At 41.2% G+C, this 19,147-nt stretch overlaps 1 protein-coding gene across 1 annotated transcript in view; it reads right to left on the reverse strand.

The window, feature by feature from the left end:
• The window catches only part of LOC109983495 (inactive dipeptidyl peptidase 10), a 184,757-nt gene extending 165,837 nt beyond the window's left edge, over positions 1-18,920 (reverse strand). The window contains exon 1 of the mRNA XM_065962056.1: positions 18,713-18,920. Within this exon, the coding sequence (XP_065818128.1) occupies positions 18,713-18,772 (60 nt within the window). The 5' untranslated portion in view covers positions 18,773-18,920. The remainder of the gene's footprint in view (positions 1-18,712) is intronic.
• Positions 18,921-19,147: the final 227 nt, after the last annotated feature.

Here is a 19,147-nt window from a genome sequence, read left to right on the forward strand (position 1 = left end):
CCTGAATACCTGAGTTCTACTACTGCAGCATTCTGGTCATAACTTGTTTATCATCTCTGTTTTTTGACGTGCAGAAACAGATCTTAAAACACGTCAATGGTTGTTTATTATTTTTTAAATGGATTTTTTACACATGTTTATGACACTTAAGAATTACCCTGAATGGCCTTAGGCGATATCTGCATAAAAATAAAAATAAAATAAAAAGCTTTGCACTGCTTGTTTATTTAGATACATACAATAGAGAAAGGAGCAAAACAAGCAACCAACGCCAAATATCACCAAAATCAGATGAATGACTGACTAATTATCCAGAGATATTTCATTTATCTGTTTCTAATTGCATCAAAGAGTAGAAGACGATTTAAAGCTCAACCAGCATGCAGAGTAATACATTATTTAAGAAATGTGACAATATTATACTTCCATTAATTATTATTAGAACGTGCAGAGTAATGAACTGTTGGTCACTTCCTTTCTTAACCAACAGAGGCCAGTGGCTCTCTTTCACATCTGTAGTGTGTGTGTGTGTGTGTGTGTGTGTGTGTGTGTGTGTGTGTGTGTGTGTGTGTGTGTGTGTGTGTGTGTGTGTGTGTGTGTGTGTGCGTGTGTGTGCATGCGTGTGTGTGTGTGTGTGCGTGCGCATGAGCCTGTTCCCGTGCGTTCTTCTCATTATGGTGCAGCTCCCATTATTGCAGCTCTGTCAACACAGTGCAGCAGTGAATGGAGGAGAACACACAACCGTTCATTAATGTTTTGACACCTCTTCCCCTCCCCTCCGCTGTGTTTCTGGGATGAGCTCCCTCCTCCTCCTCAGGCACATCAGTACAACACTTTATACATACAGATGCACGGAGCGTGCACATAACACACTTAAGCAATAACTCGTCTCTCTCCCCAGAGTTCTGAGGCAGCCTCGGGCCACAGCAGCAGCAGCAATGAGGAATACATTCATTTCACAGTCCAGCCTGTTTTGTTCACTGAATATCCAGTGGGGGACTGCAGGATGCTGTAAATGTATTCTACATCCAGCTGCCTCCGGGGGCTGACTGTCCAGTTCTCTTATCAGGTTAGAAAAGTCAGGTAAAGGTAAAATAGTGGGAAAAAGGTTCAATTATACTCTACAAGTTTCCAAATGATGGCACAGGACCCAACTACGTCCCATGGCACAAAAATATCACATTTGGAATCATGGACATTTTCTGCATCAGTCAGCAAGAATCTGAGGTTTAAGTTTTTAAGTTGGAAATGTATTTAGTGCCATCAACACAAAAGACTTTACGCAGACCCCCGAGATAGTACAGAGCCAGAAAGTCAGCTGAGTTTGCATTTAGGACAAATCCACCATATTCACACAGTTGGGCTTTGACTTAATCTATGAGTTGATATACTGATGTGTGTGTGGAACCTGAGGACAGCAGAGCACGCACACCGTGCATCGTCATGTGAACAAAACCATTGCCACCTCTACGACTTCATCTGTAGTTGTTCTTATTTTTAGCAAAAAGTTGTCCAAAAAACGAAGGAGGATGGGAACAGAGTCTGTTAGGGGTTGTAGGTGATGTTGAAGAGATGAGTTTTTAAGGATTTCTTGAAGGTAGTGAGTGTGAGGGGGGGTCCCTGATGCTTTTTGGGAGTGAGTTCCAGAGGGTGGGAGCAGCAATGGAGAAGGTCCTGTCCCCCCAGGACCGATGGTTTGTCCTGCAGGGGGGCAGGAGGTTTGTGTCAGCAGACCTGAGCGTGTGTGGGAGTGTGTGAGAAGACGAGCAGAGGAGTTCTGGATTTATTGTAGTCTCTTTAAAGAACACTATAGAAACAAAACTGTTAGATCTTTCATTATCTGTCGTCATGTGTGGGCAGACCTACATTTTTTAAATTTAAGATTTAAACAATCTCTTAGTGTGGGCCAGCAACTAATGTTTGCATTTTTGTGATAACATTACTTTTAAGTTTAAGAGAAGATCATAGCGTTGGCTACAGCAACACATCAACTTTGTTTTCTGGTTTAATATGGGACATTAGAAGAAGTCTGTTGGGTAAAAGACACTGAGGTTTAAGGCGGTAATGCTTGAGGGCCAGAGGACTGGTGAAATAAAATACCCTTGTTTTTGCAAAGCGCCGAACAAATTATCATTCTCATGCATAACTTTCACATTAGAAACACACTTAAAACTTGTGAATACACCAGCAAGGAGGCCGTATGTTCTTAAAGGAAAAAAAATAATTCCCTTAGCACTTGAAGACAATGCAGCAGATTTCAAAAGCACTTCTTATTAGCCAGATTTTCACACATTCATCTCAAGGTGGTACACCAATCAACACCCTGCTTCTCTGCCAGATGAACAACAAGAGAATAAACCAGCACAACACCGATGTCCTCTGCAGGAGAAGCAGTCCTTGGTGTTGAAAGAGATCGTTGTCTGAGAGTTTCTTATGCAGGTGCACTTTGAACGATTGCTGAGGCTAAAACAAGACCACCTTCACCTCCGCCGTTCATTCTCTATTCTGCTGAGAGAGCAGCCTTCAGTAGACGGTGAGCACAGCCAACGACAGTTGAAATCGCTTGTTGTCAAGATGAGAGCAGAGAAGAGGCAAGAGAAGAAGAAGAAGTCTCCCACACAGCCCACTCACCCCCCCCCCACTCAGAGAGAAAGAAAGGAGAGATCCTGTCACATTCAGCTGCAGGTGATCTGCTCTGTTTGACCAGCAGCCTGCACGAGGCGCTCACAGCACTTATCATCACTGAAGTAAACAAATGATGAATATTTCATGATGTTTATGTCGCAGATTCCGTTTATTATACATGTTTAAATCAAATCCAGACACACAGATAAGACGACGTAGATTTAAGACCGGAGCGAGGAGCATAATGACCAGGATGCTAGAATATCTAAAGCTGTTCAATGTGACAATGCAATGAAAAATAAAACTTTTTATATATTTTATATCCTTGTCCAACTGTAAAATATTTTCTGCACAGAAAAGTATTGAAGCCAGGTATAACAAAAAAATAACATTTACATTTCTTTTAGTTTTTAAAATAGTACAATTACTAATCTATGGTATTTAGAATGCTGTAATCTTTTGTGTCCCCAGTGTTTGGATAGGCCTGTTAGTGAGTGTGCCTGTGTGCTACGTTATATGCTTTAACCATCTCCATTCACAGTGGGGGGTCCACAGTCTCTGGCACCTTTATGTTTGATGTCACAAGCTTTTGTCTCGGAACTCATGCTTTAGCATGCAAACCTATTTTGTAGCAAATTTTTCCTACAAAGCCCGGGAGAAAAGGCAAACTTTAAAATGTTAAACACCAAGCTGTTAAAGGAACTTAAAATGACTTTTAAGGACTTGTTGGACTACTGCAGATGTTCTCGCAAATCCATGAGGGTTGACTACTAAGTGTGCAAGACACGTACATAAAACATAATCAATCAGTCAATATTTCACTGTTACTAGCTTTTTTCACTCGGGGTCAATATTGAGATGGTTGCCTTTCACACTATTGAAAATCATACAATGAAGTAATTTTCAATATAAGGAATTCCAGTCGGACTCGTCTAAGAAATCAATGAAATCAATGACCGACAATCACCGAATGACAATCACAGCGATCATATCAATCTGCACCAGGCATTAAAGTTAGAGCATGATGGGTTAAAAACAGTGGATAACACATCCATGCTGGTACGGTGATGAAACAAAGACTACAGGTAATGTGGAGCGTGTTAGAGGTAGGTGTGAAAATAATCAGCTTGTTAGAATCAACGTCAGCATTGTGAATCCTTAAGTGTGTCTGCAACAACAAGAGAAGTGAACGAGCTGAGTGGAGGGATGGATGGAGTATACTGAGTGTCTTCTAAGTGTGAGAGCAAACAGCAGGTCGTGCTGCACGGACTGTGGTGGAAGGACACACTCTGATCTTTCTACTGTACAGATATACTACATATCAATAGAAAGCCTCTCTTTCTCTCTCTGTGTGCAGGATGTCATTCAGGGTTATATTGCATTTGCAACTAAAAATGCCAAAGCATGCCTTTTAGGCCCGCTCTAACATTTAGACTGAAACCTTTAAATGTCTTATACAGCCAGGAGACACTCAGTTAAAAGCCATGGTGGACTGCTGGCCCCCTCACTGGTCATGATACCTGCAGATACAGTGGATGACAGAATGCAAATGCCTGTTCCTCTCCTCTGGGTCCAAATATTCAACGATGCATCCTCTTAGAAAGTCATTTTCAGGCTGACAGTATGGAGTAGCTGGTTGTGAGAAGAGTCTTATTTATGCTCTATGTGTTGTGTTTATGGACCATAAATGTTTCTGCCTAAATATGAAAATCATATTTGTTATATTTTCATGAACATGTATGTTGCAAATGTACAGTACTGTAAATAATTACAACAGAAAGCAGTACAAGGTTTGGTGTAGAAAGCTTTATTATCTCTGTTTCAAGGCCGAGCTTACACAGATATGTTGAATGGGATGAGACGTCTACAAAACAGCACTTAAACTGAACATGTTTTCTCTACACACTTAACTCTGATCATGAATGCATGTAACACAAACCTGCAGCGTACATACAAAATGATAAATGGCTGTGGAACACTCTGTACTACACTAGAGTAGATGAAACAACATGGTCATAGATTTCCAGAGCCAATACACGATGGAGAAACCGAGTAACAAGGGTCCGTCATCCTCAACCTCTTTCTCTCAAAGTCAGAATTTTAAAATATGTCCTCAGAGGCTGCAAGACTTTTTAGGAGTTTTTCAAAGGACCAATGGTTTTGACGAATAAAAGAATCTGAGTTTGGCAAAAGTGAAAAAAGATATCAATTTAAAACAAAAACAAAAAAAAAGCAGCAAGTTGAGCCTTCTTAAGATTCTTGGCATTCACTTCCCGATGTGGCCTGTGAACCTAATCTTTTTAGAACAAGCAAATAGGAAGTCCTGCCCTTCAGAAGGTGACAGATAAACTCCTTAGCACACCGAAGCTTGGCTGAAGAGAACACTGCCTTTCTGGTTTATGTATTCACAGTGCAAACACGCCCCTTGGCTTTAAATGTGAAATATTGGCAAGGCTGTTGAAGCAAGAAAACACAGGACTCACTGCTGGCAAACTGAAACAAAAGGCTCCCTGTTTCAGTAACTAAAACTTAACCTAGTAATACGTCTGTTCTACTACTCGAGCTACTCTAAAATCAATGCAGCCAAAATAGTCACAGTTTTGCTCACTTTCTGCTTCTGTTTGGTTTTATGGCGCTTGGCATCAAAGAAGTCGCATTACCGCCAACTAGGCCTGCTGGATAACAAGAACTATGTAGTGAAATGTATGTACAGTGTACACCCAGTGATCCAGACACATTTGCCTGGGTTTGTACAGTTCCTTCCCTCAAAGTGACGTTCAATTCCTCCCCTATTATATCAGCAAAAAGTCCAAAAATCTTTTATGACCATCGCAATGAATGCTAGGAAACCAGACTTTTCTGGAACCATTCCCCTTCCTTTGGATGGACAGTGACAGCTTCCACAGTTCTTACATTTTTTGGACGACCTCAGCATATGATACTCCTCTTTCAGTTCTTATCCTGTTCACATTTCCTTCCTTCATTGGTTTTGGACGTTGTGCAGCCCCAGTGAAGTGGTTCCCCTTGCAGGTATAAACATGCAGCCTGATCTTGCTGTATGTTAAAATCATCATAATAGTCGTTGCCTCCAACACCTCCTGACTGCTCTGCAAACAGCAGCGACCTGACCATATTCATGACCTTCTTCTTCTTTTTCTCGAGTTTAATGGCGGATCGAAAAACCAACGTGTAAAAGTGACATACCATCACCTACTGGAGTGTGTAACTTTAAGGCTTCATATACTTCCATTCTACTTGTTAACAATGAATAATAACCTCTGCTCACCTTCCTCTTCTAAGTATGTTCCTACTAATCCTGCCTCGGTTTTTGCTTTGCCTGCAGGCCACGCCCACCTCATCACTCAGCTCACCTGTGCACAGAGCTGCAAATCTTTTGCAATCAAGCCAGTATTTAAACCTCACCTGCTCACTCACTCATTGCCGGATTGTCCTCTAATACCCTCCTCAAGACGAGCAGCACTGCCAATAACAGGTTTTGTTTTAAGTTATTATTTCCAGCATCAGAACAACAATTTCCTGCTCCACCTCTGTCTGAATCTGGAAAACAGTCCACACCTGTTTTCATTAACTTGTACTCACTGCTGTGCTGATGTGTTTGATACTTTTCACATCCACCATCATGCAGGAAGAGGTCACACTAGGTGTACCACTGGTTTGTTCAGCTGCAGATGTTGATTAGAATAAAAAACATGTAAATGTTGTTCTCACTCATCAGGGGGGGGGCTCGCTGATTTTGTTGCAGAGACAGAGACATGCTTGGTATGCTAATGCTGGTTATTTCCATGCTCTTCCTCGAATATGATTTGGTCAAAACGGTATAACAACAAAAAAATGTGATGTAGGACTAGTAAGAGCGGTTCTCTTATTGTTTACACCTTGAATAACCTTCAGAACAAAGTACAGCTTTATGATTTTGTCTCTCTGGGAAAGTTTTAAGCTTAAATGAAAGGTGTGTAACTGTTCTTTTTGAGTCTTTCTACAAGTTTAAAACAGCAATATGTAACTCTGTCACCTAGTGTTTAAAATGGGTACTGCAGTCCAAATTCAAAACTTTGTAGAGAGCTGTCATCCCTCGCCACCTCCTCTCTAGAGTCGATGCTCACGCAGGTTGCCACGAGGTGAACACTGAAGCTTCAGTGTTTAGCCAGCTCTGCATCGGTCTGTAAACCTTTCTGCGTTCTAACCTCTCCCCATTTTTCAAAAGCATCTCCAATACTGATCCTAGTTTGAGCACGTTTCTGCTCGTGGAGCTTATTAGAAACATGCAGAGGCCTTAAAACGGCACTGGTCCAAACAAATCCAGAGCATTAAGGACCAGAATCTAAAGTTAGAAGGAGGACATACTGGCTGCTGCATTGTTGTCAGAGAAGCCAGCACTTCAACATAGCATGTTTCCTTAATGTCTGATCATATAGTAAGGTCACTTTATCATTTCATTCAGTAGATATCTTACAGGTTGCTCCTTTAAGAAACCCCAGGTCAAGACAGATGGGAAAAAAAAAATGTTATGTTTTCAAATGATGGAATACAAAATGAAGTTGCATACAATAAAAAAGACACAACTTAGTCTTTATAGAGACGGAGGCCAATAATTACCAGTATTTTGGTGCCACTGTTACAGTGCAAGCAGCACATCCCTCTGTGAAACATCAGGTCTTATTGTGCCGAGGTCATAGAGCACAAAGGAAAAGCATGAACAAAAGGGTGAATTAGACAAGTTCACAAACTTGCCAAATAAAACAAGTAATTAAAACCAAACTGGTACTGGAAATGAGAAAAAATTGACGCTGACACAACGCATGGAGGTCAACCTTGTGCTCGAGTTCAATTCAATTATCTTCAACCTCCCACTACATGATAGGGAAAAACAAACTCTTTTGAATCGCACACTTTGCAGTAGAAAAACCTTTAACTGACACAAAGAGGCAAAAAAAAAACTATAGTTATGAAGCATAAAACTTCAAGATGCAAGAACATGATTAATCTTTTAAAAGAAAGCGTCTATAAAAAATGAACCAGACCCACAAAATGAAAACAAAGCAAACAATAAAGTTATGAACTCTTAATGCAGCCACTCCCCCACCTCCTCTAATCTCCCTGTTGGTCTCTTCCACTTCCTGTGGGCTTGGCTTAAAGGGTCACATTTGCATGTTTTCAGGCCTTTTGCCAGATAAACTCCATGAGATACAAAACACTGGGTAGGTGTCCTTAACGCTCTTCAATTTTTAACCACGTGACATAATTTTAACTGAATAGTTTGCAATCAAAGTAGGTTAAAAACTCAACTTTATTTCATTGAAAAAGTGGGCGATATGTGAAGACGAACGCCAAATGTCAACACTGCTGCCACAGGGTTTGCAGATTAGCTGCAGGTTACTTCCTTCCGCTCTGTATGAGGTTTGATCGGGTCATGACCTCGCTGCCAAGAGTTCACCTCAGATTAATTCTGCCAGCTGTTCCTCGTTCTTTGTTAGTTTCCCTCTAAAAAGACAGCAACACTGAAACTCTAACATCAACAATTTAGGGATAAAAATGACCATGTGACGAAAAGAGGATTTCATCAGCTGCTGTAGGGTAATGACAGCTGACAGTTTGTGTGTTTTTTCAGTCCTTTATGTCACTAACTTAAAGTTATAAGTCCGCCATGATCACGTCAGATCCGCTGACATGTCAGACGAGGAAAAGTTCAGGTGTTACTGCTAATATTAATAAGGTTTCCATTCAAAGTGTCCCAGTAATAAGTGACAGTGTGGCTGTTTAAACAGTCATAATTTAAAAAAGAATCAAATCTTTCAGTGTGTCCGTTTATTTGCGAGCGTCATGGCAGCTTTTAAGGATCATGGTGAATAGAACCAGAAAGTGTGCTGTGGTGGGAGTGAAGGAGGTGTCAAACAAACAGAGGACGTGATCCCAGGTGGATGCAGTTTTAACGGGCAAAAAGAAGGCTCCAGGATTAGCTTTGGTCTTTCTGCACTTTTCCTTTTCAAGTGTCCATTTGAGGTTGGCCTGGTAGCCACATATACACCCTGACTGGTACAAGACACGACTTGGTCTCATTAGTTCATGTCTATCAACAGAGACTGTTCTGGGGGGAATTAGTGTTATAACTCGCCTGCTCTGATTTGATGAAGGATATGAGTCATGCAATAATTAGGGCCGTGACTGATCTGACTGCAGGGCCGCCCCCCTAATATAATGGTAGGGGTAACACTGGTCTATGTTTCACACCTCTGTCCCTTACCTTTACTTTTCCACACTGAGCTGTGAGCCATACACAAAGATCTTCTTGTCCCCTGAATCCCTGATTTCATGTGTAACTATCTTTAAAGGCCACATTCGTCTCCACCTACACAGATTTGATGCCATTATCACCACTTTGCACAAAACGCTTTTTATTACCCCGCCTACACGCTACAACAAATTTGGATTGTGACATATTTGAATGAGACACCAGAAATACAAAAGTTGTTCCTGTTTTAGTATGTGTGGTTCAGTTTGAACCAAACATAGTGTTCTTTCTATTCTGATTGAATCTGCAATCTGGTTGGAGCTATAAACGTGAGTTAGTCTCAGATTATCTCTGTTGAATAACTCAATGTTTACATTTCTTCGCCTGATTCCTCTTCGCTACATGTGTAGAGTTTATGTTAGTGAGGTGTTTACAGAACCTAAAGAGGTTTCTTTAGCATTAACTCAGAATCCCGACGACAGCATAAGACGCAGACATATGGCCGCTCCATATGGAAACGCCATGATCGACATAAAACCAAGCACAACAAAAACAAACAACACCTCTGGGAGATAAACACCACATGGGGGGTTTTCTTTCTGAAGAATCAAACACTTAAGAGTTGTTCTTTAGATAATATAGATATGGAAATAAAATGATATTTTTGGAAAGCACTGAATGAGCCCTGCTTCATGATAGTTATTTTATTAATTTCTACACACATTTCCCTATAGTTTGTATCTTGTCTTAATCTTTGATGTTGCAAATGGAGCTGCTGTGATGTAAGACAAGTTTCAGACTTTGTCCAACTATAAAGTTCAATCAAACAATTCATCAAATAGAAATTCCTGCAAAAGGTCATCATTTGAGGGAAGCAGGCTGAATTTTTTTTTACTAAAATTGTAACAGCTTAGGGCTTGGCTGTAACCAGTTGATCAAATTGTTTGCAACTCTTTGTGAGGAATAGATCGATTAGCACATCCCTGAAAAACAGTGTGTGTATGTGTGTTTTTATGTCCCTTTGTCTCGTTTGTTTATCCAACCTTTTTTCACCTGCATCTATTCATGGTGGAGCTCTGGTTAGGTAAAAATATATTTCTGTAACTCCTTGTTTTGAAAATCAATAAAAATTGTTGAATTAAAAAAAATCAGGACTTTGGGGAAATTAACAGGAAGAGAGTGAAACTTTGACATTTTACTGGCAGAGGACTTGATGGAAATGGTGCTAGAATTTATCTTCACATCCGAGCTGTTTTCATGATCGTCAGAATTGTAACCTTGATTATTATAACATCACCTTGAGGCCAACTAGAAACAGCATGCCTGAGTTGTGGAGAGTGTTTGTAATTCATGTTGGAATATGTGATTTTTTTTTTTTCGCTTAAGGTCTCTGATGTACGAACACTTTGAATAGGACTATGAGAAGAGGAAAAATGAGAGTAGCAACAACAGAGCCGCAGCTTTCCCCGTCACAGCCCCGACTCCTCACTAAATTAAATGATTTGTGTAAGTTGTGACACAGAGAGAACTTTACAACTTATTTTATTACCAGAACTGCAGCTGGTACGTCTGCACCTCAGGATTAAAGGCTTCCTCCCGGCACTCTGTGATACACTCACACCTATTCATTTCACAGCACAGCGGGCTCCCAAGCACATTTGGTCCTGACATAATCTCACTGACATGACTTTCACAGACCTCGTTTCTTCACTCAGACGCAGAAATTTAACTCCACTGCACAGATCTCTGTCACGGTGATGAATAAAGACGAACATGTCTACACAGTATTAAAATAAGACAGTAACTTGATGATTTAATGAACTTGCTAAATAGCATTTAAATGGCATCTTCTCGTGGATGGCTCCCTCATTTGCAGACGGTGCAAAAGCAAAATAAATAACACCAGGCAAACTGGGTTTGTGACTAAACTCATCAATCTTTCTGATTGTGTTTTACAAAAGAGGAGCGTTCAGTTTTTGGAACCATAAATCATCTAGTGTTTGAACTCCACAGGAGCTTTCTGCAGCGCTGCTCAACTCATGTTTTCTCAGTGAAATCTACATCTGTTCTGCTCTCAGGAACATACTTACGATTCATTCAAATATGATACGATACTTGATATAGACCTGATGCCATGACTGAGTGTATATATCTTTAAGACCCAATGTAACGCTGGAGTACCATTGAGACCGGATGCAACATTTGCGTGTATATACCTTTAAGACCTGATGAGATGTTGAAAATATGTGCATTTTTCATGAAGATTTTTGGAGATTGCTTTCAAACATTACTCATGTTTTAGAGGGTGTTTTTTAAGTTTTTTTTTTTTTAGACGGCCTTAGGTCTAAATGGATTGTGACGCCCTCATCAGGTAGCAAGGACTCTATAGGACCCTTTATTGAAAGTATATTATGCATGGCTGAGCAAATGACAGGTTGTATCATGTTCCATTTTTTTCCTCACAGGGACAAATAAGCGCCCCCCCCGGGGGATCGCTCTTATGCAAATGAGTGGCAGATATGTCTCAACCACAAAACAAATTAGCAACACATCAATTGTCACATATTCCCTGAATGAGGCTCAGAGATAAGAGACGCACTCGGGGAGAAGCGTATATATTAAGATCAGCTGGCATAGGTCTATAATTTATAGACTCAGCAAGTGGAGAGCCAATGCAATCATTCTTATGAGGCTGGTTCCTGCAATCTATCACCAGACGTCGAGCCAGTCCCGAGCACTTTTTAAAGGCTGTTTGTGTGATAGATCTTTGGAACAGGGGAGCGCCTCGCAGGTTCAATAACCTGCTGGCTGAGTTGTCGAGCATTTCAGGGTGCCGAGTTACGGAGGTGAGAGCGATCGGGCGGCGTGCTGGCAGGGAGATTGCAAACCATGCAGCTCTTCCTGATAGGAAAAAAAAAAAATGAGAAACATATCTGTGTGGCGTACATACAACGTGAAATATAAATAAAAGTGAAATATTCTGGAATTCAATATGTGTTTACTCAGTCCAGTGATTCTGTCTGTCTGTTTTTTCTATGTGAATATTCTTCATCTTTGGATATTCTGCCGCCTTTTATCACACAGACTCATCACGCAATCCTGAGCAACCAACAATGATCCAGCCAGCACCACTTGAACTTCTGTGTACACATCATCTGCTGGGAAGGCTGACACATTCAACCATTTAACATCATCACTGAAGCCTCAGAAGTTTACATGACGGTAGAAAACGAGTTGCTTTATTCCCCGACTCAGGACAGAGTGTGATGCAGCTCATGCCTCTCTAACGTCGTTCTCATTACTTCTCTTTAAAATCGGAGTCTCTTTCACGTCGACTGGAACAGGAGGAGTTGTCAAGAGTGTTTTATCTGGAATGAGGCTCTCTTTGAGCTGGATCAAAGCCTGTCAGTGTGTAAACTCTGAATATATCCCAAGTGACAAACGCTCTATTTTTAAAAAACAGGGCGTTTTTTATTTTATTTATTTTTTTTATGGACTGTGAGACAGACAATCCTCTGCATTTTATCTACACTTTCATTTCATCGTTAAGTGAAGAGGCTTTCTAAGTAATGATTTTTTAGATACTCAACATTGAGTACACTCAACTTTTGTCAGCCAATCAGTATCAGCATGCCAGGAATATAATTAGCTCCCAAAAAGTAATCTCACTCAGTTTGCTCTTCAGATGAATGATGAGCCAAGATGAAATATGGAGCTAAAGGCACGATGTTCAACTGACACCACTGAGAGGTGCCTTGTCTTTGGCTGAAGGTGTGCTTTAATTAAATCACCTTAAGCCTGTATGTATGAAGGATGTGTATATACCAACACATACTGATCTGATAGTTTGATACCCACACATGCATCAGACTTGTCTGCACGCTGTTTTTTTTAAGTGTGTCATGTTGTGAAGTAGAACTGTTGAGGTGAGATGGACAAAACACTGATTATAGCATCATTATGTAGGAACTTGGTCTGGTGCCCTTTGGCGCCCACCACAGGTCTGTGAGTGCAACTGCACTGTCGTAAATCACAGAGTCTTCTCATGGCTCCCCTTCACAGATGGTGTGCATTTGTTGACAAGCAAAGAGGAGGTGTTGTTAGAAGCCAAAGAACCATGTGGACCGACAAGGTCCAGTAACAGTAATGGATTTGCAGACATGACTCTGCGAGCGTCTACAGCCCGTTGTGGAGACAACTTTTAGCATAAGATTAATTTATTTATTTGCAAACCTGAGACATAACTTAAGTTAAAGGACTTTCTGCACCCACTAAAGCTGCAAAACATGAGACAACGATGACACTGATAACAATACAGACTAACGTTAGGTGGTAATATGTTCTGAATAGTATCTGCAGGGATGTACTCTTTGCTTCTCACTCGGCCACTATTTTCTTTTCTCTTCTTTGCTTCTTCCGTCTCTTAGCATCCGCCGGACTTGATGGCTAGAATAAAGCCGTACGCACTTCTTGCAGAAACAGCGGCCTGCTACAAGATTTAAGCAGTGCTAAAAACAGGCGACTGGGGCGATTTGTGGACATGTGAGAGATGCTATTCTCCCTGTTGAAAGTTGTTGTACTATATAGATGGACTTTGAAACTACTGATGTAAGGTGGAAAGGTTGTAGAGAGAATCACTCCCATGATTCCCCGCACAACATCTTTTGCTATCGTTTTGATTGAGAGCCCCCTGGTGGCGGAATTTACATACTTACATACTTTACATAGTTTACATAAAAGGAGAGGCTCTGACAGTGACTCTTCTCATTTTATCCCGTCGCTCCTGTAGAGATCCCTTCTGTGTAAATCCTCAACAGCACAGCTTGAGAAGAATAGCACCTTCTCTTACACGACCTTGTGTTCCCATCACTGATGTGTTCTACCCCCCTCCTCCTCCCCGGTCCTCTGACAGTCCCAGTTTGTTGTGCAATCTGCATGTGGGTGGACCTGACACTTCCAAGGACCGCCGATGACATGAGCCTCGGGCAGCATCGAGCCTTGTTAAACTCAGGAGTTAAGGGCCACAAAAAAAACTGCAGCCTCGTCCTAATTGGATTTCTTATCTGGGCTGGCGGCATACGGACACGGCTATGATACTGGGGGAAGGGGGGTGGGGGCATTTAAGAGGATAACAGAGAGCCGTTAAGACCTCAGCTCCAGACGACGGGGGTCAGACATAGAGAGATTATCGTTTTTTTTGTGCAACACAGAGGACTTTTAGAGTACTTAATCCTGGCTATGATCCCACTTGTTTGGCTGATTTCCAACACCTGTTCACTGTGAGCCGAGGGCAAAACGTCATGCGGAGACCGAACCCTCGGGGTGTCAGACACTCCGAAACTTTGCTTTGCACGGTTATAATTTGAGGAATGGTTTTACACGATACAGACTTCTGAAGGCAGTGAGCAGTGCGGCTTTAGTGCAGTTTCTCTAAAAGTGAAAAGGCAAGGTGTGAAAGAGAAAAGTGCTGCACACACAGATTCAGTAAATGTCTTTTTGCACATTGCAGCACATAACCGCACAGCACAGTCTGAGGCCAAATATTCTCAAGGAAATAAAACTCAATCTCTGTTTATTGTTACTGTGAGACAAAGCACAGATCATAAAAGTAATTTCTACCCTGACTGTTCAAGTAGAATAATTTTGTTTATATTTGCTCAGAAAGAGAGAATATATTTCTCTGAATGTTTACTGTTATGAACAGAATAACTTGATGTGTCTGAATTTGTCAGTAAATGGGGCTGTGGTGAGGAGAACAATGACTTAGATAAGAAAACACCAGCTCTGTGCCTCGATAGAAGAACTGTACTCCTTTACAGTCGTTTCAAAAAGTGACACTGGCATCGGTGAACTTTTTCAACACAAGGTAATTCATTAGTTCCACTGGAAGATATCTGCAGATCCAGAAATATCAGATGTAGGTGAGCTGGGGAAGCTGCTGCTGTCTTGGATAAGTAAAGAAAATCCCTCACAATGCAGGTATGCACTGTGCTAGATTTCTTTTTCCTGGATTAATGCAAATGAAAATGCACCTTTCTCTCTGCCTTCAGGCGGTATGACAACCAAGTGAAGTTCAGTGAAGAGCTAGTGTTTCTTCCTGGTTGGTTGTCTTTGCTTTGAAGCCAATCAGCTGTTTTTTTCTTTATTGATCACCATCGCTTTCTCTTTAGACATTCTAGATAGAAATGTAGAGTTTATAGTTGGATTATTAACATGGACAGTGATCTGGTCTCTGTGTGTACAACATTTGTAGTCCAACTATATCGACCAATTAGATTATAGATCAAACATCTCAATTTGAGCGACGGATCTGCTTCACTGTGTCACAAAAGTAATCCAGCGTTTAGATTCCCTTGAATATCTGAAAGCCATCAGAAGTGATCGATCAGACCTCCTTTCAACCAACATTTGAAAAGAACCAACAAAGCTTGACTTTTAACTTTTCACAAATCTGCATCATGATGTTATAGTTGCATAATTAAGATCTGTTAAATGCGGCTTGATCACAAGAAAATTGGTGTCTTTTTCAGGCTCATACCGCTGAAGTGAGCCAGAGTGAAGCTGCTGCGGAACTTGTTCTCCTGTTGAATTGAGACTCAACAGATGAACGGGCGTTACTCAGAGTTTATGTTACAGGCGCAAACACTGCACGGAAAGGGAAGTTTTGCATGGAGGTTGTTTCAGTCTGTCTCAGTCACTCTTTACTGGAATAACTGAGAAATTTGCGTCAGTTTTCAGAGGCATATATCTTCTGTTAAACGATGTTAGACGATTGCCGATGGCTTCCGAGCTTCCCATCGCTTTAAAGCAATCACAAACTCCCACATGACCATCCCTGTCACTCCCACAGTTTGTGCATCGATGTATTCTTGTAGTCAAATTAGTCGATGAGTCAGAAGGTGCAGCAACAAGGCTTAAAATAAAGTCACACCGGAACAAATGTGGAGTAGACAGGAGCGTTAGCAACAGTAATGTCCCAAACTGACTTTTCACTGTGTACAATATAATTTCAAATCTAAAGGAAGACATTGGGCAAAACATATTAACTTGTACTCAACCTGCTTGACCATCTGTTAAAAACCTCATGTAGCCTATATATCAGTTTTGTTTCTTGATCTAAGCAGCAATGCATCAACTTTCACAGCCACACATGGGTAGAAGGTAAAGAGCTCAAAAAGCTGGAGAATTTTTGTTATTCAATAAAAGCAGTATTAGCTAACATAAATCTATAAAGAAGATTTGACAATTAAATTATGAAACCGCATCTTAAAAAGAGATGACCACAATCTGAGGATGAAGAAAATGTGAAACATTAAGTCAGAGCACCCAGCTTGATGCATACCATTACTCCCTGCACCCAATGACCTCCTATTAGAGAGAGCCATCCTCCTTCTTGAGCACAGTCCAGTGCCTGTAATGAGCGTCCCGTCCTGCAGCTCTACAGGCCGATTGGCTCTGGTGAACATGAGCACCATAAACACTGATGACAGATGAAGAGTTGGCTGCAGCTCAGGGGGTCACAGAGGAGGTCCCAGCTTCAGGAGCACACACGGCCGAGGGGCCGTAAGCAATAAGTGATGATGTTGATGATGTCTCACAGCTCAGCAACCACACGGACAACCACGGGGAGAGCACAATATGCACCTGTCTCAGTCGTTCAAATGTAATTCTAACTGTTCAAAAGAGGGGAATATGCGGAGAAACAAAGCCTCCTGCATATGATTATTTCAATATCTTATATATTTCATACTTTTTCGACACATTATTTATTTATTAGTGGTATTCTTTATTGTGCAATATCGCCTTCATTGTGCATACTTTTGTCATTTCTCATCTGTGCCACAGGTTACTGCTGCATGAATACCTCTTACTCTTAGTCAGTACTTACTTTATAGATCCCATTCTCAGCCTTTACAGTGCTTTTAACATATTGAAGTGCAAAGCACAGAAATTAACATTATTGTACACATGCAATATTTTAAAATGTCTGTGCATATTGCTACTTATATTGTATTAAAAAAGATATGTCTTTACCTTTTTTGTATTCTATTTTCGTTTTTTAAAGTTTCCTATTAAAAGTCTGATTACGTGGGGCACTGTTAGCCTTGTGGTTAATGCACGCGCCCCATGTACAGGATGATGATGCACTCAGCAGCTTCAGGTAATCATAAATCCCAGGGGTTCTCTGATTGAGAGATTGGAAATTGAGGCAGTCTCTGTGGTTATATATACTGTATATGAAAATGTTTTAAAGTACCATTGTACTTGATGAAGGTTGTGGCTCAGTTGGTAGAGTTATTACCTTTCACCCAGAAAGTTGAGGGTTCAATCCCCAGCTGGGCAACTTGTCCAATATGTCCTTGGGCAAGACACTTAACCTCAAATTGCTCCCGCTGCTTTGGTGGCGGTTAGAAGACTAGAACAGCGCTATATAAGCTCAAGTCTATTTACCATTTAAATGTTGTGTGATTTAATCAATATGGTGGCATAAAGTGAGACAGTGTGCGGGAGCTTCTCTGTCGCAGGTTTCAATCATTCAGGTGTGCAGAGATTTTTATTAAAAGTTATTTTCATTTTTTTTTTTAAGTTTTTGTTTTACACTGTAGAAGCATTTTGTATACATTACTAAGCTACTTGTATTTATTTCTTGTTTTCTGTGTTTCTATTTTCTACTCATTGTTTTCCTGAAGCATACAAATAATGCAGTTAAGTTTGACGTCTTCCTTGTTTTCTCAGGTTTCCTCTGTGCTTCTGTTAGTTTTCAGGAGTGTAAGCAACTGTAATGTGACCCACTTTCCTCCTGGGATCAATAAAGTATTGTGCGTGCTTCTGATTGTGACTGAACAACTTCTAGGCTATTTTTCTTTTTTTAATTTATTTTCACACATCTTTCATCCACACTTAAACTGATTTAAATCCAGATATTCAGCCTTGTATTCCACATGTGTTCGCCTTTGGGATGGGGTGGGGAAAAGGATCGATACATTTTGCCCCAAGCTAAATTTCTCTGGTGAGACTTCGAGGTTGAAAAGTGATGCAGAATCGATTCTGCTGTTGAGTCACACATAAGCTCGCGCGCGCACACATTGCATGGGAAGCAAGTGATCACACACACACACACACACACACACACACACACACACACTGCAACACAAATGTCACACTTCCTCAGAGCAGGTTTTAGGTGCTCAATGTGAAGACAATGCGGAGACATATTCGATCCTTTGTCGTGACTATGACAGAAAAAAACGCCGCCTGTCTTCTTCACATCGTATTTTCAAAACGCGCTACTTGCAGCCTCCTTGCAGCCTCAGATATGTTCTGCACAACAGGTCTGTAATCAGGATGATCTCTGGAGACCATGCATGGTAAACTTAGGCAACTGATGAGCAATCAAACACAAACTCAAGGTAAAAATGTTACAGATGTATAGCTATGTTTGTTGCACTCCGCTCTTCTTAGAGAGAGACTTTTCAATTTACTGCCAGCTCATACACATAATGTATGAATGAGGAGAGCTCGACGTGAGATGAATAAAATCTCGCCACTGCGCCAGTTTGTGGCTCGTCACCCGACACATTCACTCACAAACACAGGGCAGAGGATGAGGTTACATTCTCACTTTAATGACCAAATTAAGAAGTCTCGCAGAGGAGAATCAGAGTTTTCTAATGCTGACATGCATGTCCCCAAACCACGCGCTGTGCGTCAATGCGCATCCATGCTCACCAAAGCCGCACTGAAGTTTACAACTGTCACACAGCGGCTGATGACTCACAGTCACAGAAAACACAGAGAAGTTCGTCACTGGTTTCTAAAGATAATGATAATTCTTACCTTAATAGTCTTCGTGGACTGGCATTTAACTTGATGCGATACGCTGGCCGTTTGGTTCATCTTGGGACTCCGATATGAACTGTCCTCCTATCCAAGTGAGATAAAACAGCCGAGGAGCGAAGCAAAGCGGTTCCCCTCTACAACCCTACAGCATGGGAAGATGAGTGTTTTCAGTCTTTGTTCGAGTGAAGCGCGCAAACGCATCTGACAGCCACTGTGTGTGCCTCGCGCCGCGCAGCGCGATAGGCATGTGCGCAAATGAGAGGTGATGATTGGTAGCCAGGGGCGCGCGCAGAATTTTTCGGAAAGGGTTTGCCAGGTCTGAGGATAGGAAAGCCTGATAGAGTTTTAAAACTGTATGCCTGGAGAATGAATGAGCAATGACACACTCCAGGAAGCAAAAGGAAGACTGCATCCACACATTAAGAGCTCCCC

Source organism: Labrus bergylta, chromosome 13 (genome assembly GCF_963930695.1).
Source record: "Labrus bergylta chromosome 13, fLabBer1.1, whole genome shotgun sequence".
In the NCBI taxonomy this organism is placed as follows: Eukaryota; Metazoa; Chordata; class Actinopteri; order Labriformes; family Labridae; genus Labrus; species Labrus bergylta.